This window comes from Ascaphus truei, chromosome 8 (genome assembly GCF_040206685.1).
Source record: "Ascaphus truei isolate aAscTru1 chromosome 8, aAscTru1.hap1, whole genome shotgun sequence".
Lineage (NCBI taxonomy): Eukaryota > Metazoa > Chordata > Amphibia > Anura > Ascaphidae > Ascaphus > Ascaphus truei.
In genome coordinates, this window is record NC_134490.1 from 64595657 (window position 1) to 64623309 (window position 27653).

Sequence of the window (27653 nt, forward strand, 5' to 3'; positions counted from 1 at the left end):
TACTGTGCTGCAGAATATGTTGTCGCTTTACAAATAAACGATAATAATATTAATAGGGAGAGAAAAATCCGCAGCACTAGCCAAATGAAATGTATCTCTGCTGCACATGCGCACTGTTATCTTCCTTCTGCACACACCTGCAGACACTCACCTAGTGACAGCTGCAATTAATGTTTTTGGTGCCAACTACATTCACTATAAAAGTCAGTGTCTGTAACACTGAGGTTAGGAGCTTGATAAAGGACCTTTGGGTTCCGAAACGTTGTCCATTTTTTCTATGGTTTGCCATGTGGTATAATGACATTTGATATGGCATTTCATTTGGCGAGTGCTGCAGATTCTTTTCTCTCTATATATACTTCCAGGACTGGGTGGTGATCCTAGTATTTTCTTTTCAATACATTAGAGTGCACCAGGCATCCGCTGTAATATTATAATATATATATATACCAGTCCAGAAACCCAGGCAGTCACATATGCGTAGATACAGGTAGTAGTAGGGTGCAGACGGTCCAGGTGGCAGCACATCTGATAGAGGAAATCAGGACAGGTGTATATATTGTGACAAACGCCCCTCTTTTGTAGTGCTGACGTCTGTCTGGGTTCTTCCCGACACAGTCTTCTAGGGTTAATTATACAACAAACAGGATCATGCAAAGTATTATGCTGCTTAATTCAGGCTTCTGCCTGCTTTATTTTCATCCAAGTAAGGTACTGCAGCTTTAACATGTGTAGGTTAGAGGTACTCAGATACTTTCATTCAGCAGTTCACACATTTCAGTGTTACAATATTTCCCACACTGTTATTTCAAGAAATAAAACCAAAATCATATAAGCAAATCCTATCCCTTTCAGGGATCTAACTACACATCAGAATCAGTCTCTCTAACAGCTGCTGGCCAACTAAACTGGTTCCCCAGCTTAAAACAATGCTCTCTCATTTAGGGACACAAGATACAGCACAGTCTTTTAGCAACAGCAGTAATCATTTGTTTTGTCTTATCTGTTCGTGGTGTCCAGGCAAATCCTCTGGTACTGTCATACGTGGAGAGGCCGTCAACCTCGATACTGGATGCAGGAGAGTAGCGACACCCCCAGCCCCCAGGCTCCAAGGAGAGAGAGAGAAATGCAAAACCTCTCTGCTCTAAATACCTGTGCATGTGATTAGAAGAGCAGGTGAGGGAGAACTAGAGCCATGGTAATCTGTGGTCTGGATTTTCCATCCAGCTGCCTGAGTTAATGGGAAGCTGTGGAACGGATCATTTGTAACTATTCCTGCACTTTCTGCTCTAAAATGGGGCAGAAAGCTGCCTAACATCTTTGGACTATGTCACAATATATATATATATATATCCTTTGGATCTTGGAGTGCCTGTCCTGATTTATAAATATATATATATATATATATATATATATATATATATATATATATATATACCATCTTAGGTGTGACTGAGGTTTTTGACACTAAGAAATTCAAAAAAAGAGTAAGGACCTAGGTGTTACATTTCATTACAATATGTACATGATGTGAATCTTCCCTATCTGCTCCTACAATCTCTCCTCAAGTCCCAAACTGACTCACAAAAGTGCTGAAGCAGTAAAACGTACACAAAGTATCATGTTACACTGAAGTGTGCTTGAAATGATCTTTCTTTGCATTAAAGCAATAGGGAGAAAAATCAAGTTTGACGCATACTGTATGTGCACTTAGATAATACAACTCTAGGGGTCGGCTGCTTTTTCATGGCAACACGTACAGTACATGAGCAAGTTGTTTTAGTTAATTTTTTAAATGAATAATTAAGTGTTCATTACAGAAATGTTGAAAATGTGGCCTGTTGGTGGCTCTCCAGAATGGTGACCCGAACTGAGGAGTCCCCAGGAGACAATCTGGATGAAGAATGCCGGACTCACGCATAAGCTAACTAAGCTACATCTTAGGGCCTCACTATATGAGGGGCCTCAAAAAATAGAAAAAAAATAATGCATTTCAAGTTTTAAAATTGGATCTACTATATATTTCTGAAAGCACTGTATGTCTGCGTCCCTAGCGGCAATCTCATTGGTCCCTTGGCCTGCCCGCCCCCGCACCTCTCATTGGCCTGAGGCAGAGTGAAGGGCCAAAAAAACACACACACACACACACACACACACACCCTCACTCTCCCCCGTCAGTTGGACCGCAGCTCACCTTCCACACCCCCCCCCCTCCTCTCCCGGTGCCCCTCACTCTCTCCCCCCTCCCCACCTCACCCAAATCCCCACGCTCCGCAACATCCCCAGCCGCACCATCACCCTCACCGTGCGCCGCTCCCGGAGGAAGCGCGGCCCTCCTGCTCAGCAGCAAACTCCAGGCTCCTCCCCCCTCGCGGCGCGGCCCGGGCCTCCTGCACTCCCACGTGCGCCGGCTCCCGGACGGAGGGGAAGCGCGGCGCGGGCCTCCCCCTCACGTGCGCCGGCTCCCAGACGGAGGGGAAGCGCGGCGCGGGACTCCTCACGTGCACCGGCTCCCGGACGGAGGGGAAGCGCGGTGCGGGTCTCCTGCACTCCCCCTCACGTGCACCGGCTCCCAGACTGAGGGAAAGCGCGGCGCGGGTCTCCTGCCACTCTTGCCCCCCCCCCGCCAGCTTCCCGAACTCACCTCCTGCCCCAGCCAGATGACACGGGGTCAAGGTAAGTCACCCACCATCTCCCACCCACGCATTGTCACCCACTCACCCACCCACACACTCACCCACACACCCACCCAGTCACCCACACACCCACCAAGTCACTTTCACCCAGTCACCCACTTTCACCCAGTCACCCACTCACCCACCCACCCAGTCACCCACCCACTCACTCAGTCACCCACCCACTCACCCACCCACCCAGTCACCCACCCACTCACCCACCCACCCAGTCACCCACACACTCACCCACCCACCCAGTCACCCACACACCCAGTCACCCACACACCCACCCACCCAGTCACCCACACACCCACCCAGTCTCTTTCACTCACTCAGTCACCCACCCACTCAGTCACCCACCCACTCAGTCACCCACTCACCCACCCACCCACTCAGTCACCCACCCACTCAGTCACCCACCCACTCAGTCAGTCACCCACTCAGTCACCCACCCAGTCACTCAGTCACCCATTCAGTCAGTCACCCAGTCACCCACCCATTCAGTCACCCAGTCACCCATTTAGTCAGTCACCCACCCATTCAGTCAGTCAGTCAGTCAGTCTCCCACTCACCCACCCAGTCAGTCTCCCACACCCACTCAGTCAGTCTCCCACTCACCCACCCAGTAAGTCTCCCACCCAGTCAGTCTCCCACCCAGTCAGTCTCCCACCCAGTCAGTCTCCCACCCAGTCAGTCTCCCACCCAGTCTCCCACTCAGTCTCCCACTTAGTCTCCCACTCACCCACCCATTCAGTTTCCCACTCACCCACCCATTCAGTTTCCCACTCACCCACCCATTCAGTTTCCCACTCACCCACCCATTCAGTTTCCCACTCACCCACCCATTCAGTCTCCCACTCACCCACCCATTCAGTCTCACACTCACCCACCCATTCAGTCTCACACTCACCCACCCATTCAGTCTCACACTCACCCACCCATTCAGTCTCACACTCACCCACCCAGTCTCACCCAAAACCACCCATCCAGTCACTGACCCCACCCACCCACTCACCGACCCCACCTACCCACTCACTGACCCACCCAGTCACCGACCCTGAAAAAGTCACCCAGTCACCGACCCACCCACCGACCCACCCACCGACCCAAAGTCACCCACCCACCCACCGACCCAAAGTCACCCACCCACCCACCGACCCAAAGTCACCCACCAACCGACCCAAAGTCACCCACCCACCGACCCAAAGTCATCCACCCCCCGACCCAACTCACCCACCCACCGACCCAACTCACCCACCCAACCACCGACCCAAAGTCACCCACCGACCCAAAGTCACCCACCCACCGACCCAAAGTCAAACCGACCCAAAGTCACCCACCCACCCACCGACCCAAAGTCACCCACCCACCCACCGACCCAAAGTCATCCACCCACCCACCGACCCAAAGTCACCCACCCACCCACCGACCCAAAGTCACCCACCCACCCACCGACCCAAAGTCACCCACCCACCGACCCAAAGTCACCCACCCACCGACCCAAGTCACCCACCCACCGACCCAACTCACCCACCCAACCACCGACCCAAAGTCACACACCGACCCAAAGTCACCCACCCACCGACCCAAAGTCAAACCGACCCAAAGTCACCCACCCACCGACCCAAAGTCACACACCCACCGACCCAAAGTCACCCACCCAAAGTCAATCCGACCCAATGTCACCCACCCACCGACCCAAAGTCACCCACCCACCGACCCAAAGTCACCCACCCACCGACCCAAAGTCAAACCGACCCAAAGTCACCCACCCAGTCACTGACCCAAAGTCACCCACCCACCCACACAGTCACCCACACACTCAGTCAACTCAGTCACCCACCTAGCTGTCAAGGGGGGGGGAAGCCTAACCCTGTCGTACATCCCCCCAAAATTACATCCCGGGCAACGCCGGGTCTCTCAGCTAGTGATAAATAAAGAAGAGAAGATTCTCTCTTTCGCATTGAAAATGACAAACTTTGTGGCGGATCATTTTAAAGACCTCATCAATGACTTTGCTCTCCAAAAATCACGAAAGAAAATGTTTTAATATTAAAATGAGTAGGATGTGAAAACACTGTTCATTTTAGCTTTACACCGTCATCTTTGTATATAACAACGCTTTATTTCATTTCATTCATAATGCTTTCATTCATTTCAGTCATGTTTATATTTTCAATGGTCCTTTCAGTCAGAATAATAAATCTATTTCAAATTTGCGGGGCCTCTTAAACTTGACATAATGTAGGGCAGGGGTGATCAACCCTAGTCGTCAAGGCCCCCCAAAAGGTCAGGTTTTTAGAATATCCCAGCTTCAGCACAGGTGGCTTGGTCAGTCCAAGCTTCTGCACAGGTGGTTCAATCAGTCCCTGCTTCAGCACAGGTGGGTCAATCAGAGGCTCAGTCTTTAACTGAGCCTCTAATTTTTCCACCTGTGCTGAAGCTGGGATATCCTGAAAACCTGACCTGTTGGAGGGGCTTGAGGACTGGAGTTGAGCTCCCCTGACCTCGGGCCTCAGAAGGTCAACGTCTAGCCCTGTTGCTGACCCCCCTTGAAAATCACACAACAAAATAAAGAGCACAGTGGCCAAGCAAAAGCTGTTCCCCGCAGCTATGTATCCTCACTGATTGGCTCACCGCCCGCAGTAGTGCAACTGGCGACCATTTTTATTTATTTTAGCACTGGACATTCCTAAACAAATCTTGCAGCAAAGGGGTTAAGAAAATGTAAATTGGAAGCAGAGGTAATATACAGACTGTACATTCCTGCTCAAAGTCCCAGATGAATCGTTCAGATTTCAGCAAACCGTTAAGACTCATCCTGACAAACACACATCTGCTCCCCATCTTCTGCTGCTCACGTTTCACCTACACCAGTGGAAGCCAACTGCAGTCCTCAAGAGCCATCAACAGGTCAGGTTTTCAGGATATTCCTGCTTCAGCTCAGGTGGCTCAATCGACTGAGCCACTGATTGAGGCATCTGTGCTGAAGCAGGGATATCCTCAAAACCTGACCTGTTTGTGGCCCTTGTGGACTGGAGTTGGCCAGCTCTGACCTACACCATGCTGGGGGTCTACATATTAACCTCTTCAGCACCAGCAGAGTGTAACGTTTGCTGATCGTTACGTGGCGCTGCTTTCTGACACTGAGTCAATGATGATGTTTCTGTTTTTTGTAAAAAATAAACATTTGTTTTAGAATAGTGTTTGCCCAGATGGTATTTCGCTTCTGAAATTGTCCAGTCAGTTATTTCTATGTTGGAGAAACGTTGATGTCGAAACACGATTACCTACAACTGCCTGATAATTCTTAGCCCAGACCACGCTGCCAACCTCGCCGCAGCCAATCACACGCAGGGGACAGCTTGCGCCGGCCATTTTCGCCACTAAGGTAAGTGGTTAGAGGAATTACTGTTCGTGTTAGGGGTTTCAGGGTAAGGGGGTTAAGCTTGCTAGGGTAAAGAGTTAAGGTGAGTGGTCCAATTAGGGGTTTTAGGGGATGGGGTTAATTAATGAGTTAGGGGATGGGGTAAAGGGTTTTAAGGGTAAGGGGTGCACTTAGGGGTAAGGGGTTAAGGTTATGGATTTATCTTCGCGGCAAAACAAACAGAGGCTAGCTGTGCCCCGGAGCTGATCGGCAGCGACTAAATGTCCCGATCCCAAAAATGAATGGCAAAGTTACAGAAAGGCAGTGACTGCTGAGAGATGGTATGAGAAAGCTCAGGCAACGTGCATAAAGGAACCAGTCATTTCCAGTAAATAAACTGCCAGAAAAACGCACTAACATTTTTTTATTTTATTTACCACAGTATAAAAATATTCCATGATGTCAACACTGCTATTCAGTGGATGGTAAGTGAAGTTTGCTTGGGATAATTCTTAGGCAATTATTTAATATGATGAAAAGTGCGATTAGCACAGATAGCAGTGCACTGCATTACATCCCCTCAAATGGAAGTTGATGCATTTCTAACCCACCAAGGACATCCCACGGTATTAAATAGAGGCAGCGCAGTTCCACTTACTAATAAATATTAGCGCTGTCAGCACTGGGCCACACAGTATCTTTCCATGGTAAACGGACATACATAGAACTCATGAGAACTCTACATGGCAAAAATTAATTGCTGCTTCAAAGCAACAGTGCACATTTAGGTATGTGACCCAATATAGATGGACATTTAAGTCTTAATCAAAGGTACCTCCTGGAGTCATATGTACAGCACCAACACAATTGCAGACCACATAAATAGATCTTGCGGATACAAGATCTGATCTCTACAGTATAACCAGTGGCGGACTTGTGCTTTTGCCCACCCGTAGGCTCGGGGGCAGCACTCTGCCCTAGCGTAGTGACATCATGTGACTCCCCGTTGTCATGGCAACGTGTCGCCGTACTGATGCAACGCTACAGGAGGGGGCCCTCTCCGGAAAAGGTAAGACTCTCGTACACACATTTACTCCCCAAAAAATTGCCGCTCTAGACTATAGCCTACTCAGCCTTATGGAAAGTCTGGCACTGAGTATAACCAAGGGGAGGACATCGGAGTGCAGGATATTCCAGCTTCAGCACAGTTGGCTCAATGATTGAGCCAACTAAGCTGAAGCAGGGATATCCTTCAAACCTGACCTGTTGGGGGTCTTTGAGGACTGGAGTTGGCCACCTGTCTGATAGCATTGTTTAGAAATGGATAGCACCACATGACATTTTCACTGATGAAAAGTTCCTGAGTGACCCCTTTACTGCCAAACAGCCAGCACTGCATTGTATTACAAAGCCATGTGCCTTCCAGCTCTCTGGCAGTGAATGGTTTAGTGACGTGCCGGCCTGATTGCTCCAGTTTCCAATACCGCCTGCAAATTGCTGCCCACGCCTAAAGTTACCAAGTATATGGCACTGGTGTTTTGCACCTTTTCTCTGTTAAAAAAAAACCCCATACATCTGCTTCCATTGCACAATGCCCCATTTGCACAAGATAAGCAGATGATCAGTAAGGCCCTTGTGTAGTACAGTATGTCTGTTATAGGCCCTCGTGTGATATGTGTGTTATAGGCCCTTGTGTAGTATGTGTGTTACAGGCCCTCGTGCAGTATGTCTGTTATAGGCCCTCGTGTGATATGTGTGTTATAGGCCCTCGTGTGATATGTGTGTTATAGGCCCTTGTGCAGTATGTGTGTTATAGCAATAAGGCACTGCAGGATTAATAACAGGGTCCTTTGTAAAGATGAATAGTTGTTCTCTGTTGCTCACACACATCCTGTAACAGTTCAATAAAAACACTATCTGGATTGCCCTGATTACTTATTCTGAAACCATCATAAATCAATATCAGAAAGACATGGCGCACGTACCCACAGGATGAACAGGTATTACTTGTAGCCCAATATAATGCAATTGCGTTTCTGAAAAATACAGTTTGACATAATACATCTGCCATCGAGCATAAAAGCCAGTGTTTTACCCAACCAAAATAATCCTTTTTTTTAATCTTCTGTCCCATTTGTAATCGGTTCAGTTTGGTGGTAACTTTGGCCTTCCCGCTTTCTGCCTAGAGAAAAAGTCTACTCAAATAAGTCAGTTGATCTTCATTAAAGTCAGGGAAATAAAAAAATTAAAAAAAGTCATAAAACAATGTTTTTTTCAGCCCCCCCCCCCCCCCCCACAAGCTGATGTGGGGGGGGGGGGGTGAGATTGGACTGATCTCATTCCATAACACTTCGGTTTCCTTTGCATTTCTTGTAAGAGAAGTAGATGGCAGAGATGAGGTAAAGCAGAGAGCACAGGCAGGCGAAGATAGAAGCCGCCATGTACGCGTTGTATAGGCAGGGCAGTGAGTAGCTGCGCAGGTTGCAGTAGCTATAGGCATCAGTCTTCATGCCCATGATGCCCGCGGCTGCAATATGCAAGCTGGCGGCCACTGCATCATATATAGCGTTGGTCAGCACCCACTGCTCCCCTCCCATGATGGGTACAAGCTCCTGCTTGTCCAGCAGAGTGATAAAGTAGATCACCAGAGTCAACAGCCAGAAGAAAACAGCCACGAAGAGGGCAAAGTGTATGGAGCCCTCGTATTTGTTTGCAGCGATGGTGATCCAGAGCGCGGCTCCGCTGAGCAGCTGTGCAACCCTCAGCAGCCCGGGGAAACTTCGTAAGAAAGCCTTGTTCGCACTCACAGAGCTTCTGGTAGCCTGGGCAGGAGGCATTGCAAACAGCGGAGACCAGAGGGGTTGGGCCCAAGAGAGGAGAAGCCAACGGGATTTCTCAGGGCAAAGTCCAAAAGCAACAGGCTTGTTACTACTTTGTGGAAGAGGTTACTTTGTGGAAGAGGTTACTTTGTGGAAGAGGTTACTTTGTTGCTGTAGGCTATCCGTTTCCCCTTCTTTTCTGATACTTCTTTAAGCCTCTTGTGCTGTGTTGGGTGTGGGCAGTTCCTACAGATGCTGCAACCCAATAACGCCTCTTCTGCCGCTGACATCACATGTCCATGCAACTTCCTCTGCCTGTTTCCACAGCTGGCTGTGAGCAGCTCCTGCTGCAGAGTCCTCACTGTGTCTGCTCTTTCATCTTCTCCAACTGCTGCACAGGAATTCCCAGCACATCTCTCACTGGTGCACAGGAATTCCCAGCACATCTCTCACTGGTGCACATGAATTCCAAGCACATCTCTCACTGGTGCACAGGAATTCCCAGCACATCTCTCACTGGTGCACAGGAATTCCCAGCACATCTCTCACTGGTGCACAGGAATTCCCAGCACATCTCTCACTGGTGCACAGGAATTCCCAGCACATCTTCTCCAACTGGTGCACAGGAATTCCCAGCACATCTCTCACTGCTGCCTTTCTGTTCCCCAAATCTGTCTTTGTTGGAGAGTTCATTGCAAACTCTGCAATGTTACTTTTTGGAGAGGGGGGGGGGGTGACATTATTTGAACTTTGTTCTGCAAACATACTATTTATCAGAGCCAGATTGTTTTTGTGCAAAATGCCTGCAATACATGGCAAAGTACTGATAGCTTTTGAACGTTTACAGTAAACAGGATGGGGTCGGCTAAGAGAGTAACAGACAAAAGAGACACGGATGTGGGAGGAGAAGATTTAGGGCCTCATGCAGAGAGCAGCGCTATTTAGAATTGGAGAGGGGAATAAAATTTAGCTTTATTGGAGAGTTTTTTTCTCCATATGCAGAAAGGGCATAAAACTGCATTTACAATCCTTTCTGCATATGGAGAGTTTCAACCAGCGCTGTTGAAACTAGTGGGAAAGAAATCTTTTTTTTTTTTTTTTCTCCTCCACCGGCCGCGGAGCGCCAGCTTCATGGTGGAGAGGAAAAATGTTGAAAATCGCGCCATTTTTTTGGCGCGAACAGCCACTAGATGGCGTTCGCGGCTCTCTGCATACGGCCGTTTTAAACACTGGAGAGATTAGGCTCTCTCCAGCCGCGCGGTGAGTTTCAAGAAAAAAAAAAAATTGGCCCTTAGAGAGGTGTGAATGAGCGGTTACAGTTGCAGAGCATTTATGCTTTAATGTTCCATTTTAAAGGAATAATGTATCTATGGGGTGGCCAACTCCGGTCCTCAAGCCCTCCCAACAGGTCAGACTTTCAGGATATACCAGCTTCTGCACAGGTGGCATAATCAGTCCCTGCTTCAGCACATGTGGCTCAATCAGAGGCTCAGGGACTGATACCCTGAGTGACCCATCTGTGCTGAATGTTAATTACAGTTCCCAAACCTTTTCAATGCACAGTGCACAGTTTGTAAAGCTGCCTCATACTTTCTTATTTACAAGCTAGGAGAACCCCTCCTATTTTGCTTGCATTCTAAAAGCTCTGTGTTCTTTTTAAATGAAGGTACACAGCTCGCAAGCTGCCCCACTCTTCACCTTCGCAACGGTCCCTCAAATTAGTAATATCACCCCTTAATCCGTCACCATATACCACCTATCATGAACAGCACACAAATGAGCATTTGACAGCTATGCAACCAGGGTTAATACACATGGTTACTCTAGCCAACTCACCTTTCTCCTCCACAAAGGTACCATCAATGAGTTAATATTAACCCCTTACTCAATTGCAATCATATCAATCTACTGCCACCACCGAGAAATTATGCAAATAAAAGATGTAAAATGAATATATCTGTCAGGGTCTCAGGCCTCTGTTTATAATAGAAAAAACTATGCCCACAAAAATCTGTTGTAGCAAAATGTGCCCGATTATGTAAATACTCTCTCCAGAGCGTGCAAAAGTTAATTCAGAGCCCAAAGCATCACTTATTAAATGTTTAATATATATATATATATATATATATATATATATATATACAGTGCTTAGATGACAGAAAAAGGATTACAAGAACATACAATTATAGTAAATGCTGTAGTTTCTTAAAATAAAAGGAGAAAACAGAAATCCCTATACACTACGTTACCATACAATATGTCATAGGTTTTCTCTCAGAGAGGTCACTGGTGCAGAACATGGGACTTCACGTGTTTGGTTCAAACATACCTCTGTTGAAAATCTGTTTATCATAATCTCAGGCTAAATCTTATGTAGTATTTTTTCCCCATTGAAACAACAAACCCACCCCCTCGTAAATAAACTGTGAGATTGACAGTTTTATAACAGAGGGAAAAAAACCTTTACAAATGACGTTTGAATTGTGCCTCAGTATATAACCGCACTCACAACTTCTCACCTCTAATACTGAGATACATGTGAGTCACATCAATAGATGCATGCGGTCATTACGAGCGCAATGAGACTAATAATGACCGTCTTAATCCTAAATTTGAGTGACAAATAGATGTCTTTTATTTATTTATAAAAATGTTTTACCAGGAGTAATACATTGAGAGTTACCTCTCATTTTCAAGTATGTCCTGGGCATAGAGTTATATAAATACATTGTTACATTAAAAGAACAGAGGTTATACAGTCAATTCACAGGCATTTCATGGACAGATAAAGTTGGAAAATTGGGTGCAAGGGATAAAGGGCTGGTGAGTTTCAGATTGAAATAGAGCAGCTATTCAATCATCACTTTAACATCACCAAACATCAGTGAACAGCAGCAAACGGATCACACCCTTTAGCTGCCCTTCCGCTGTGCCAAAGGCTGTCTGCCTTTGGGACAATGCAGATACACACTGGGGGTGTTGAGATTCAATGCAGCTGTGAACACAAAGTTATTTGTCTTCTTTGCTCATTAACATTCCAGTGGCAGGGGTTGATGTTCCACAAAGTACAAGCAAATGTTAGCCCTTAGCACGCTGGTCCTGTGCAGAGGGGAGTAGCTCTTGGGGTGCCCCATCAGGCTGTCCGCCTTTGGTACAATGGAGATGTATAACCTACTAGACCTCATGTCTGGCCTTCGTGCGTTCGTCTCCCTGTCATGGATGCAAATATCAACATTTTATACTTCAGCATCGCTGTCAAGTCAATTATTTCATATTTAATATCTTTTGGATGGTATGGGACAGTCACGCCCCCTGGCACTCTGAAAGACCCTTCTAGGAATGCTTTGAAAACCTTTTTACACAGTGTCCTGTTTATGTCGAAAGAACCATAATTCAGTCCCATCTCTGGCAAAACACATGTTTAGTGAGCTATCCATGATAAGCCCCCACCAATTAAGTTCTCTTTGAAGCCTGCACAGATCCAGGAAAGGTCTTGACCTGTCATATCCCCAATATATTGTATTTGTAAACCCAAATTGTTGCACCTTTAACCCCTGAAGCACCAGATGGATTAAAATACATAATATCTCATGATATTAACATGACATAGCGCTTTTCTTGGGGAAGAGCGCGGGGCCTCTGTAACAACCACACACCCCAGTTGTAACATAAACAGAGAGTGAAGACAGACTAAAACAATTTTGCGGGTAATTCAATTAATTCATTCAATTCATTCCATACAAAATAGATGATTCGGCAAAGCTAGTGAACATTCTTGATACAACTATAACACTGAAGGAAACCCACAGAGAGATGGAGTTACCTGCACAACTCCAACTTCCACCTCATACAAAACGAACGATTATACATAGCCAGGCTATAAGATATCACTGCATGTGCTCTGACACTAAATAGAGGAACACACCTCACAACCCTGACAAAATCATTCAGACAGAAAAGATACAAGCCAAAAACGATTGCCAAAACAATCACATCTGCACTAAAAGCCAATGAGCACACCTGCTCCAATACAAAAAGAGACAACAACACACATACCACTAGTGACCACATACAACCCTGCCCTAGAGGGAATGTGAAAAATAATCAAGATCTGCAACCCATGCTGATAGAGGATGACACTTTATAAAATACATCTTCTGCAAACCTCCCATCCTTGCATTCCGGCAACCGCCAAACCTTAGACAGAAGTTAATCAACATAAAACGTCACAATGAATTCATGAATGCTGAGAATGGCACAAAACCCTGCAACATCACACGCTGCAAACATATATGCCAAGATCCCACAGCCAGTCACAAACAGAACATTCAATGTTAAAGGATCATTCTGCTGCACATCCAGGAATGTGGTATATATGATTCAATGCAGCAAGTGGGACTACATTGGTGAAACCACCCAGAAACTTCAAACCGGAATGAACCTACAGAGACACACAATAACACACCATGAAGGAAGATACTGCACCCCAGTAGGACATCATTTCTCACAGCCAGATCATTACATAAATTATTTCTAAACCCAAATCCTCAAAGGGATGTGTAAGAGCACTCAAGAACGGAAATCATTCAAAAGCAAAATCATAATGCTTCTTGACACTAAAAAAAGAGGACTAAGTGCTGATATGGGGTTTCTTACACACTATTATTTTCTGGTAATATTTCTCCCTGCCTCTCTGTTCGTTTTACCATTTACTACCATCACCCCCTACACTCCTACCCCCTTCACACTGCTGATAGATACCTGGTCCTACACACTCTCCACATTTCTCATTATCCTTTTCATCCATTTATGTATGTATGTATGTATGTATGTATGTATGTCTTTATTTATAAAGCGCCATTAATGTACATAGTGCTTCACAGCAGTAATATACGAGACAATCATATAAATAACACATAATATAAATAACACATAATATAAATAACACATAAAGGGGAGAAGTGCTTCAGATATAAAAGTAACATTTAGGAAAAGGAGACCCTGCTAAGAGCTTACAATCTAATTGGTTGGTAGGAAGAATGTACAGAGACAGTAGGAGGGTAAGTGTGTCTGCAAGGGGCCACGGTTAATGTATGAGGTGTTAATTATCAGCCATGGAACTACTCAGTTGCTTCCTTTATTGCCCTGTCTGTTTATTTTATTATTCCGCATGCTCTCAGAAACCCCCCAAATTTACCACAAAATATATGTATATAAGTGTCGAAAGGAGTGCTACTGGGCGTTTCTAATTGTATAAAACAAGGAACAAATAAGTCCAGAGCAACATCCAATGTGACAAAAATACACAGTGAAATATTTATAAATCTCTTGAAAAGGAGATATACTGTATAGGTATTTCACTGTGTATTTTTGTCACATTGGATGTTGCTCTGGACTTCTTTGTTTCTTGTTTTATTTTATTATTCCCTCTGCAATCACTTCTCTGGCTCAGATTGTTATCTTGGATTTTACATGTGTGTTAAACTCATGGAATCTTTTGGAATCAGTATTGTTTGACCTGAGGAATAGAGAGAAATCTCAAAAGTTTGTCCTATAATATTGATTGTTAGTTCATATAAAAAAAATCCCCAAATAGTAAAACAAGTTTAAAATGCTTTGACCCAATATTTAACAGTTATAGAATTTATTTAAATGGAACAGTAAATAAAAATACCACTTTCGGTGCGTTTGCATGTCTCAGACAGTTCTGCACCCCTGTCTCTCCCCATTATCGCTTAGCAAACAGTGCTTCCACTGCAGCCAGGGATTCTGGGTAATGACATGCAAATGAACATGGTACGGGTGGAGGGTTTTTGTCAAAAAATTTTTACCCACCATAACTTTTTTTTAATGTCTGGTAATATCCACGTAACAGCTTCCCATTGCACAGCCAACAACCAACCTTACACTGACACTCAAAAGGTTGAACCAACTATCTGTGAGTAGGTTTACTGACTGTGCACTTCCTTAGCCCAGGCTGTGCTTAAAAAAAAGCTGTGTAATACGGCAGACATAAATTTATAGGGGCCCATGTTAAAATGGATGAGAAGTAAAGAGTGACACACTGTGCTCATTTGCATGCCATTACCCAGAATCCCTGGCGGCAGTGGAAGCACTGTTTGCTAAGCGATAATGGAGAAAGGCCTTAGTTGCAGACCTGTCTGAGACACGCAAATCCACCACAAGTGGTATTTTTATTTAATTTAAATGGAACAGATTAGCACTGAAATCACTCGGCCCGCTTTAGAATGTGAAAACATTTCCATGAAAAAGGATGCAAGATGTAGGACGCGTATACCCACCCTCATCCAGAACCTCCTAACATAACTTAAATAAATACACCAAAACCATTCGTACATTGTGGCACAGACACAGCACAGATTTAGTTTAATACAATAAAAAGAGAGGGGGGGAGAGACACTTGAGCACAAAAATGAACACACCCGAGATACCTGGGATATATGATAATAAGGTGGTCTCCTTTTTGTACACAAGTGTCTCCACGTGTTGTTTTGTAGGTCACTCTCCAGATAAATGCCATATGCACGGCAAAGTCTACAAATAATTCCCACAACTCAACCCATTGTCCTTATGAGGGACGCAGATGCCAACTGTCCAAACAATGGCTGCATCTGTTTCAACTTCATTTTCTTATGCAATCTTGCACCAGACACCAACGCCTCCGGCTTCTGCAGTTTCTCACCTGGCAAACGGAACTCCAGAGTTAAAGGGGTTATCTCTATTCCGTGAAAACAGAATGTTTTACCCTAAGGGACAGAGAAAAAGAATGATCCAGGGCAACTTCGGATTTTCTTAATGAAATGAAACAGTACAAAACACAACGTTTCATCCTTCAAGAGGACTTTCTCAAGTGACTTGAGAAAGTCCTCTTGAAGGATGAAACGTTGTGTTTTGTACTGTTTCATTTCATTAAGAAAATCCGAAGTTGCCCTGGAACATTCTTTTTCTCTATATACTGAATTTTTAGACAGGTGTCCCTGAACCAAGAGAACCGGTGAATTGCAAGTATCTTTACTTTTTTCAATGTGGTGTGCAGCTCCCCTTACCCTTTTACCCTAAGGGACCACATTTTTACAAACACTTAAAAGCAATCTTTTATAAACCCCACTGTCCTTTGGCCTAACAAATAAAAAAACACCCACCCTGTAGAGGGAGAAAAGGGGTGGCCCGGGATTAAAGGGGTTACACCCCATTTGGCCATCCCCTGACCTCACCAGGGAGACAAGGGGTTAACTGCGCTAAGACCCAGAAATGTGATTTAACTCCTGTTATGACATGTAAATGTGTATTCCCCTGTTCTCCCTGTTCTATTGTAACATCTGGTTAATCAGTGTCTGCATCACACACACACTGGGATCCATCCGGGAGCACAAGAGTTAATAGTTGTTTAGTGATTATAGCCCTTTGTGTAACTTTCCCGCCTTTTCAGGCACCATTTTGCAGGCTCCCATAGGCCGCCATTGGAACTCCATGTATTTCAATGGCAAATCTTGCTGTCGAGTCCTGTTCCTGAGAAGACCAGCAGATAGCGTCCGAGAGGGAGAGCGGCGGTTTCCCATTGTAAGTCAATGGGCTCATTGACTTCAATGGAGAAATCTTCGAAAGAGCTTTCCAGGAACGAGTTGGCTGCCATCCAAACCGCTTAACCGCAAAGCGGTTACATTTTCAATAGGAGAGCTTTGATCACTGATAAGTCAAGTTCAACGACAAGTGGCGTGGGAATAAACAGTTCTAGGGCACCTAGAAATAAAAAAACCCCATTGACTTCAACGGCGGCATCGACCCGTTGAAAGTCTATGGCGGGGATTCCCATAGCCGCCAACGGCGGCGGTTTGCCATTGAAAGTCTATGGCGGCGAAGCCCGTTGTTTTCAATGGGGATTTAGTGAAAAAACGTGATTTAATTTACAGCGGAGATTTGTGTATTAAAATGTGAAACGGTTTTAAGTGTATTTGTGTATCTCCGGTTCCCCAGGTCATAGCAAGTCGCAATTTGGACCATAGGGTGTCCCAGTTCCGGCATTGAGAACTAGTGAGTTTGGACCTGCTGGACCCAAAGGAACCGGATATTTTAATATGTTCATGTTTTATCCAACATACTGTATTTCAAGGTATGGGTAAAATCCAGAGGAAATTCCTTTGCATACCAGGGTAGCATATGGCCAGAAAGGCGACCCAATGTCTAGGACTTGAGTATGTTTCAAAGGATTTTGTCACCTCCACTGTTTGCATGAGGGTGGAGATTACTCAAACCAGAGCAGTCTTCAAGTGTTCCATTTCACACCTCACAAACAAAGAATATCCTGCCAGGATCCCAAACTGGTAGACTAGCTGGCGTTCCTGATGTAGAGGAGGGGTTATAGAAATGAGACCCCAGAGCTCTACTACGCATGTACCAACTAGCAGGGGGGCATGTGTCAAAAAGTGTTCCCACGTTAACGAGTTGCTAGAGGTAATTGAAAACCAATCCACGGTACTCAATGTTAAGGATAGGGCACAAAAGGTTTATAAACTGATGTCCATCCTGTATCCTTTGTCTTCTAAATATCATCTGAATGCTACCTGATTGCGAGAGAATTGCTATGCTTCATACTTCTCATTCCCCAACCCCAAAGTAAGTGTACTTCATGTTTGTTACTGTATTATTCGTGTGTTCACCTATCCAAAGGAATAAATATACTTTATTATATCTAAGACTCGTTCAGTTCGACCCAGTGATTTGTGTTAACCCTTTCATACCTGTGGCAGGCGATCGTCACACACCCCATCCCCCCCAAAATAATAAAGTAATACATTAATTCCTGACTCCTGCTTTATTGCCCACTCCAAGAACCTCAAAATAAAACCAAGACAGGGAACATCCCGTGGACAGACACATCAAAATACAACTGTTCTTGAAACTGAAAACCTAATCCATTAAAACACTCGGGGTGAATTGGGAGCAGGCGAAAATGTTTATTTTGGTCAAAGGAGCATTCTGACCACACTGTCTCATCAACTCAAGTGCCTGATTGAATAATGCATAAGACACACTGCATACATTCTTATAATCCCATCATTCAAAGAGTCACCCACAGTGTAAGACAAGTGATGTATAAACCGGAAAGTGGCTTGTTCCTTCTTTGGGACACTGCCCAGCGGGCACAACCGAAAATGGGCAAATGGAGGATAATCCGAAGGACCCTCAATCCTACATTAGAGTCGGTTCTTTTGAATTTTTGTCATCTACTACTTCAGGGGGTTCAAGTGCAGACTTTAAATTGCCAACCCACCAGAGTGCCACAGCCGCCCCAGCACTGCGTGATTAAGTGACCACTTCTCTGGATGATGGTGTTGTCCTCCTGTTCTTCAGTTGGCCAGATCTCCCCATGAAAACAAGCAAGTAGAATATAACGTAGCTTCTATGTTATGGGGCCAGACACCATGACAACGTGGCTATGTCAAGGAGCAACCAAAAAGTTATACAAGGTATGAATTATAATATTATGTTAGGTATTGAACTACTGTACATTTCACCAAATACTGGCATCAAATTCCATTTTAAGCCTTGTCTGAATACTTGCTAATTTTACCAAGTATCTTCTGCAGTTGTGTTTAGAACATGTCCATCCTTTGCTTGCTAACTCCTGTTTCTCTATCATTACTGAGAAGCATTTGTAATGAAGTGGATAGGAAGTTAAAAGTGATCCTCCAGTACCTTGGAACTCTCTCCTCCTGCATCTCACTATGCCCTCCCTATTTCTTTTTCTGTTTGTTTCCTCACTCCTTTGTGAGCATTTCTGTTCTCTACAACATCTCAAATCCCCACTGCATCATTATTTATACACATCTCTCCCAACAACTTATTTACCCCTCAATAAAAAAACACCCACACAAATCCTCTATTCACACCCTCGATCTACTCCTTCCTGCTGCTGGGGATCTTCCCTAAGCCTGAAGCCAGACATACACACCTGATCTCACTCATGCCTCCCTGCCACGTCTTCCCCTGTAAATGGTGTTAACCTTTTCATTTAACACTGACCTTCCTTAAATTTTACCCCACAAATCAAGCATCAAAATAGCCTGCCCTCATGGCTAATGTCCCACACTCAGTCACTCCTACCACCCATTGTGACCAAGCACTGCCATCTACAGAACTTACTCCCTCACCTGCTGTCTCTGTAAGTTTCCCATTAAACCCCTTAGATTGTAAGCTCTTCGGGGCAGGGATTTCCTTTCCTATTGTCTGATTTTGCTGCACTTATTGTATAATTATAATTCCCTGTACTGTATTCTTTGTGAAGCGCTGAGTACACTTTTGGCGCTATATAAATAAAGACATATGTAGCCCTCTTTCCCCCCCCCCCCCAAGTGAGATTGGGGTGGGTAGGTGTATCTGACTACTTATCAGTGTGGTGTTGTACCTGTTTGGCAACCAGGAGGGCTGAGCTTCCGCCACGGGGAACCTGGGGTGAATTACTCTTATTACTACTATATGGTGCAGCGCCTCCACCTGCGATGGCTCCCAGCAGAGCGGGAGTTGTTCCTCGCAGGACACATACAAATGAACACATACACTGGATGTGAAATAGCAACAGGCTTTACGGAACATAACATATATCTTACACACTTATACTCTAACGCTTATATAACTTTAGAGGCTCGGCCACCCTCATCAGGAGTAATGTCTCCGTCCCCTCACCGCGTGCCCCACACACCGTGTCCATATATAGTACTATATTGGTATAGGCTCAGTCCTTTGGCCACTTAGCTAGTGTCCCCAAAGAGTTATGCCTAAGGCGGGATCAGCGCCTGTTGACTGGTGTTGGTGCACTTGATGTAATAATACCTTCCAGTCACGGCGGTGACCGGCAACAACTTCGCAAAGGGTCAGACGAATCAGCGGCCTGCCTCCTTGGTCTCAATGTCCAGCCGTCTGGTCCCAAACGACTCGCCACAACTGCAACTCTGTGCTTTCTCCCACACTGTCTCATCAACTCAAGTGCCTGATTGAATAATGCATAAGACACACTGCATACATTCTTATAATCCCATCATTCAAAGAGTCACCCACAGTGTAAGACAAGTGATGTATCAACCGGAAAGTGGCTTGTTCCTTCTTTGGGACACTGCCCAGCGGGCACAACCGAAAATGGGCAAATGGAGGATAATCCGAAGGACCCTCAATCCTACATTAGAGTCGGTTCTTTTGAATTTTTGTCATCTACTACTTCAGGGGGTTCAAGTGCAGACTTTAAATTGCCAACCCACCAGAGTGCCACAGCCGCCCCAGCACTGCGTGATTAAGTCACCACTTCTCTGGATGATGGTGTCGTCCTCCTGTTCTTCAGTTGGCCAGATCTCCCCATGAAAACAAGCAAGTAGAATATAACGTAGCTTCTATGTTATGGGGCCAGACACCATGACAACGTGGCTATGTCAAGGAGCAACCAAAAGGTTATACAAGGTATGAATTATAATATTATGTTAGGTATTGAACTACATTTCACCAAATACTGACATCAAATTCCATTTTAAGCCTTGTCTGAATACTTGCTAATTTTACCAAGTATCTTCTGCAGTTGTGTTTAGAACATGTCCATCCTTTGCTTGCTAACTCCTGTTTCTCTATCATTACTGAGAAGCATTTGTAATGAAGTGGATAGGAAGTTAAAAGTGATCCTCCAGTACCTTGGAACTCTCTCCTCCTGCATCTCACTATGCCCTCCCTATTTCTTTTTCTGTTTGTTTCCTCACTCCTTTGTGAGCATTTCTGTTCTCTACAACATCTCAACTCCCCACTGCATCATTATTTATACACATCTCTCCCAACAACTTATTTACCCCTCAATAAAAAAAACACCCACACAAATCCTCTATTCACACCCTCGATCTACTCCTTCCTGCTGCTGGGGATCTTCCCTAAGCCTGAAGCCAGACATACACACCTGATCTCACTCATGCCTCCCTGACACATCTTCCCCTGTAAATGGTGTTAACCTTTTCATTTAACACTGACCTTCCTTAAATTTTACCCCACAAATCAAGCATCAAAATAGCCTGCCCTCATGGCTAATGTCCCACACTCAGTCCCTCCTACCTCCCATTGTGACCAAGCACTGCCATCTACAGAACTTACTCCCTCACCTGCTGTCTCTGTAAGTTTCCCATTAAACCCCTTAGATTGTAAGCTCTTCGGGGCAGGGATTTCCTTTCCTATTGTCTGATTTTGCTGCACTTATTGTATAATTATAATTCCCTGTACTGTATTCTTTGTGAAGCGCTGAGTACACTTTTGGCGCTATATAAATAAAGACATATGTAGCCCTCTTTCCCCCCCTAAGTGAGATTGGGGTGGGTAGGTGTATCTGACTACTTATCAGTGTGGTGCTGTACCTGTTTGGCAACCAGGAGGGCTGAGCTTCCGCCACGGGGAACCTGGGGGGAATTACTCTTATTACTACTATATGGTGCAGCGCCTCCACCTGCGATGGCTCCCAGCAGAGCGGGAGTTGTTCCTCGCAGGACACATACAAATGAACACATACACTGGATGTGAAATAGCAACAGGCTTTACTGAACATAACATATATCTTACACACTTATACTAACGCTCATATAACCTTAGTGGCTCGGTGTGAAAGGGTAAACAAAAGCCACCAGTTATATGCCTGGAAAACCTATGTCTACTCTTCAGTGCAGCACTGACTAGGTTAACTTCAGCTGGGAACCTCAGGACAATTAGTTGGATCCTAGCTGCCTAATCAAGGTGTGTTAAAACCCAGGCTATAGACACATGGATCTTGGTTGTTGATGAGAGAGGAGTAAGCTGCTGCTAAAGAGATTTCCTGATACAAGGTCTGATAAACAAAGTAACTGAATTATAAACTGTCTGTCTCCTGCTTAGAAAAGGGATTGCTGCCTGAGTTACACACTGTCTGCTATAGAGAAACTGTTTTGTTTTTGCTGAAGAAAAGCTATTTTTGTTTTGTGTGTTGTATATCTGTTAAGGCTAAATAAATAAGCCTTGGCAAGAAACCCACGTGTATAGTTGCATGTACCCTGCAACATATGGTGTCAACAATTGGGAAGGATTTTGAAAGGCCCCTGCAGTTAAAGGGCCATACACACACATACACACAAGAATGAAAAAAATGGAAGAATTTTTTAAAGAGTTTTTGTGCGAGCAGACCAGACAGCAGGGACAGTTAATGCAAGAGCAGGCTCGGCTGCAAGCAGAGAGAGATTAAAGACTTTTGCAGCAGCAAACCCAGCTCCTAACCCAGCAGCAGGCAGCACAGGAGGAGCGAATGGCCAAGCTGCTGACCCAATTCCAGGGGTCTGCTAGTCCAGAACTTGCAAGCAGACCCCCGATACTCCTGAGGAAAATGGCTCCGAACGAGGATCCAGAGGCTTTTTTACTGACTTTTGAAAGAGTTGCCGAAGCTCAGGGCTGGGCTACAGATCGCTGGGCAACTGCTTTGGCCCCACTCCTCATAGGAGAAGCCCAGGCCTCATATCAGGGTCTCCCAGCAGATCAGGCAATGGACTACCGCCAAGTAAAAGCCGCCATACTGGATCGCTTAGGTCTGACCCCAGAGACCTACCGGCAGCAGTTCCGGAACATGAAGTACACCGCTAAGATGAGACCCCGGGTCCTCGCTCAGTGATTATTGGACTTATGTACGCGCTGGATACAACCCGAGGAGTGCACTAAGGAGGCAATTCTTGAGCAGGTGGTTTTGGAACAATTTCTACAAATAATACCCCCTTCCGCACGCTCGTGGGTAAAACGCCACGCTACTGAAACCCTAGCTTTGGCGGTCTGACTCGTGGAGAACTTCCTTGGGGCTGAGCAGCAGGAGAGTGTCCTGGACCAGACTCCACCGGCACTTGCGGACGCCCAAAGAGGGAGGTCGGATCAATGGGGAACCTACGGCCCGTCACGGAACCGCCAAGTCCAAAGGAAGGAGCAGTCGTTCCAGCAAGGACGGGGTCCAAATGCTGGTTCCCGCCGAGACCCTCATCTCCTTCCGGATGTCGGCTCGTCGCAAAGTGAGAGGAACTTCCGAGGACGTCGCCCACAGGACCCACCAGATGCCTGGTCTCCAGTAACCGGTCCAGCGGAGCGCTATCCACAGCCCCCTCCTGCGAGGGAACCCTCTCCATGTTCTGCCTGCGGAGAACAAGGCCACCGGTATGTGGACTGTCCACGGATGGATTGTTCATTCCGCAGAACCGTCGCCTCGGCTTTTACTGGGGAAAATTACAAGCCCTGGCTACTTCCAGCCCTGATTGGGGGAAAAACCGTCCAGGCCCTTGTAGATTCGGGCTCTGGGAAAACTCTGGTCCTCCAGGAACTGTTACCGCCCAACGTGTGTTCTTTTGACTCCCCATGGAGCATAGAATGTATACACGGCGATGTAAAACGCTATCCGACGGCCAAAATCCGGCTACAGGTAAAAGGTCAGGAGGCTTACCTCGAAGTAGGAGTCGCTCCTTGGCTCCCTGCCCCCGTTGTGCTCGGTCGGGACTGGCCTTTCTTTTTGGACCTAATGGCCCCAGTCCTTCACGAGGAGCCTCCTTCTAGGGCTCAGGAGAACCCTGGCAAACTGTTCCCCTTCTCGGCAGACCTTTTTCCCAGTAGACACCGGGTTCAAAAGACTTGGAAGCAAAGATGCTTGGACAAACAGGACTGGTTGCAGAAATCTTGGTCTCAAGGTGACCATTCTAGTAGTCAGAGGTCACAAGTGATGGCTGGGGATGGCCAAAGGGAGGGGATATGGGCCTTGGAGATTTACCAGACCTGTATCTCCCTGACTTTTGCCAGAAGCAAAGGGAAGACCCAGTCCTTGCTAGACAGTATGACAAGGTGGTGAAAATTGATGATCAGATTTTAGATGCACAGGGGGTGATAGTAATCCCCCATTTGGAGCTATCAAATGATATCCTATATAGGGTGAATAGGCAGACACAAACAGGGGAGGTCACCAGACAGATATTGGTTCCCAAGGCGTTTGTTAAATCTGTGTTCACTCTAGCCCATACTGTCCCTTAGGGTGGTCACCTGGGCAGGGATAAAACATTGGACCGTATTTCATCCCGATTCTATTGGCCAGGGATGCATAATGATATTGCTAAGCTATGTGCAGCATGTCCGGAGTGCCAGCTAACTAGTCCAAAATGACAAAAAACAGCCCCTTTGGTTCCTCTACCCTTGGTGTCAGTTCCCTTTGAGAGGATTGGGGTAGACTTGGTAGGACCTCTAAAACCTTCTGCGAAAGGACACAGGTTTATCCTTGTAATAGTTGATTATGCGACAAGATATCCTGAGGCGTTCCCCCTGAGAACAGCAACGGCGAAGCAAGTAGCCAACAAGTTGTTGGAACTGTTCTCACAGGTTGGACTTCCCCAGGTTATGTTGACAGACCAAGGTACAAATTTCATGGCTAAACTGATGCAGGATGTCTTAAAGTTACTAGAGGTCAAGTCTGTTCGGACATCGGTCTACCATCCACAGACTGATGGATTGGTGGAAAGATTTAACCGAACTCTAAAGGGGATGCTGAGGAAATTTGTAGATTCAGAGAAGAGAGCCTGGGATGAACTTCTCCCTTTTCTGCTGTTTGCAGTGCGGGAAGTTCCTCAGGCCTCCACTGGATTCTCTCCATTTGAATTGCTCTATGGCCGCCAACCCTGGGGTATCCTAGACCTCCTAAAGGAGTCCTGGGAGGAACAGCAGTCCCCTTCTAAGAATACCCTGCAATATGTACTAGACCTTAGGAAGCGCCTAGATGTGGTCGGCAATTTTGCCAGGGAGAATCTTAGATCAGCCCAGGACAGTCAGGAGAGACATTACAATCAGAATGCTCGCATGAGAGTGTTTCACCCAGGAGACCAGGTGATGTTATTGTTACCCAGTTGCGAGAGTAAACTCCTGGCCAAATGGCAGGGCCCATTCGAAGTACTCCGCCGTACGGGTGATGTGGATTATGAGATCGCTCAACCAGGGTCCAGGAAGAGTAAACAAATTTACCATGTGAACTTGCTGAAACCCTGGAAGATGCAGCGGTCTCTATTCATCCACCCGGTGGAGGAGGAAAAGGACTTGGGTCCTCAGCCTCCACGGGAGAACATCGTGAGTGACGATAAAATCCCAATGGGTAAACAGTTGTCCTCTGAACAAAAAGGGGACTTGTTAGCAATAATTACTCAATTCCAGGATGTTTTTTCTGACTTACCAGGACAAACTAACTTAATTTCCCATGCAATCGAGACAGCACCTGGGGTAAAAGTACGTTCCCGTCCTTGTAGGTTGCCTGAAAGTCGTAGGGCTCTGGTAGAGAAGGAGGTACAAGAAATGTTATACTTAGGAGTGATTGAGGAATCATGCAGTGAGTGGTGTAGTCCACTAATTATGGTCCCTAAACCCGATGGGAAGGTAAGATTTTGTGTGGACCTCCGAAAGGTCAATGCGGTATCCAAGTTTGACGCATATCCGATGCCAAGGGTTGACGAATTAATTGACGCCCTTGGTAACGCGGAATATATATCCACGTTGGACTTGACAAAAGGATACTGGCAAATACCCTTAGAGGAAAAGTCCAAATGCAAAACAGCCTTTGCCAGTCCCATGGGTTTATACCAGTTTGTGACAATGCCATTTGGACTGCATGGAGCCCCAGCCACATTTCAGAGACTCATGGATAAGATACTGAGGCCCCATAGGACTTATGCCGCAGCCTACCTAGATGACATTGTCATTTATAGTAAACACTGGCGGGCCCATCTAAATAGGCTGAAAGCGGTACTCAAATCTCTAAGAGAGGCAGGACTCACAGCCAACCCTAAGAAATGTGCCTTGGGTAAAGCGGAAACCAAATACTTAGGGTATGCAGTGGGAGGTGGAAAAGTAAGGCCACTATCCGACAAGGTAGCTGCCCTGAAAGAAGTTCCGACCCCACAAACAAAAACGCAGGTAAGCTCTCTGCTGGGTTTAGCAGGGTACTACCGGCGGTTCATCCCCAACTATTCGGAAGTGGCAGCCCCTTTAATGGACCTCACAAAAAAGTGTGCCCCTACACAAGTGGTGTGGTCAAGGGATTGTCAGAGAGCCTTTGAGGACATAAAAAGGTTTCTATCAGAGGGTCCCAGCCTTAGAAGCCCAGACTTCAACAGCCCTTTTATAGTGCAAACAGATGCATCAGAGATAGGGCTAGGGGCAGTGTTGTTACAACAGTTTGAGGGAGTTGAACATCCTATCCTTTTCCTGAGTAGGAAATTGTTCCCAAGGGAAAAAAACTACTCAGTAATTGAGAAAGAGTGCCTCGCAGTAAAGTGGGCAATCGAGGCTTTGAGGCATTACCTGGCAGGAGTCCATTTTACTTTGGTGACGGATCATGCTCCACTGAAGTGGTTAAATAGCATGAAGGATTCCAATGCTAGATTGACTAGGTTGTATATGGCCCTCCAACCCTTCTCATTTGAGATTCAGCATAGGCCGGGAAAAGAGAACGCAAATGCTGACTTCTTTTCTAGAGAAGGGGTGGATGGTCGGGCTTCAGCCGTGCGTAGCCCCAGCCACACACTAACAGGGGAGGAATGTGACAGGGTAAACAAAAGCCACCAGTTATATGCCTGGAAAACCTATGCCTAGTCTGCAGTGCAGCACTGACAAGACTGCACACCACACGCACATAAGGGCAGGGTCCCTAACCTAGGGGCCGTCCCTCAGTACCTACCCACTATCCTGGTGGGAATTGGTGCCTGCTGGGATCTGGGGAACTACCTTACCTGGTGTAGGAGACACTTGCTCCCTACACCCTTCCTTCCCCTTCCTGCTCCCAGCTCCAACTGACAACGTGGTCCCCGCAACATTGTAGCCTTCCTCCACAGGAGAAGCTGCAAAACCCTATTTGCTGGCTGGCTGCACGTAATGTGGGTGAAAGGGCAATCCCCAGAGGCTGCTGGGAATTGTAGTCCACTCAGGACCTCTGTAGCATTGGGACCGTGTGCGCTATCTTTACTGCGCACGCGCGATCCTGTAATGGTTACCGCGGTGGTAAGGGGGCTAGGGGGAAGCCTGCTACACATACAATACAATACAATCTGATCACTGAGTGCTCACTTGCAACCTGAGTGATCACCTGCAGACCACTACCCAAAATAAACCTGTCTGCAGTGTAACCACTGTAACTCTCCTTACCGGGCTCTAAGTGAGATGCTGGGTAGGTGCAGGCTGGGTGTGGAGGAAAGTATGGAGGAAAAGATGGGAGCTGGGAACTTTTTTAAAACAAAAAGGTGCTTTATTGACAGCCGTCTAAAAACAGGGGTGCACAAACTTTTCTGTTTACGCCCACCTGCATGCCCTCCCCCCCTTCTTGCGCCCACCTCTCCCCCTCTTACCTGCTCTCTGGCATGGGCGGCGTCATATGATGTCATGACATCATGTGATGTCGCGTTGTCATGGCAATGCATTGTCGGAGAGCTGTAAGAGCGTTACAGAGGCCTCGCACGCTACCCCCGCATTTAATTTAAACGTTGTGGGAAGAGTATGGGGCCTCTGCAAGCGGCGCCCCCCCCAGAAAATCTCGCGCCCCCCAGTTTGCACACCCCTGGTCAAAAACACTTGTATGGACATACAGTGTACCTGGGTGGGAGGGAGAGGGAGTGCTAACTTAACATGCCGTTAAGCCTATGCTATTAAGATAACTAACAGCTGTTGTTTTTCCCAATAATTATCCTTGTGGATATGCAACCTTTAGGGAACATAACGCCGTTACTGATTTTG

At 46.2% G+C, this 27653-nt stretch overlaps 1 protein-coding gene across 1 annotated transcript; it reads right to left on the reverse strand.

The window, feature by feature from the left end:
- Positions 1-4704: 4704 nt before the first annotated feature.
- On the reverse strand, positions 4705-9501 carry MARVELD1 (MARVEL domain containing 1). The gene has a single exon (XM_075612367.1). The coding sequence runs from the start codon at positions 8877-8879 to the stop codon at positions 8379-8381; it is 501 nt and encodes a 166-aa protein (XP_075468482.1). The 5' UTR covers positions 8880-9501; the 3' UTR covers positions 4705-8378.
- Between the last annotated feature and the right edge of the window lie 18152 nt (positions 9502-27653).

Coding starts and splice junctions, on each gene's coding strand:
- MARVELD1 (XM_075612367.1), bottom strand. CDS start 8,879: ATGCCTCCTGCCCAGGCTACCAGAAGCTCTGTGAGTGCGAACAAGGCT.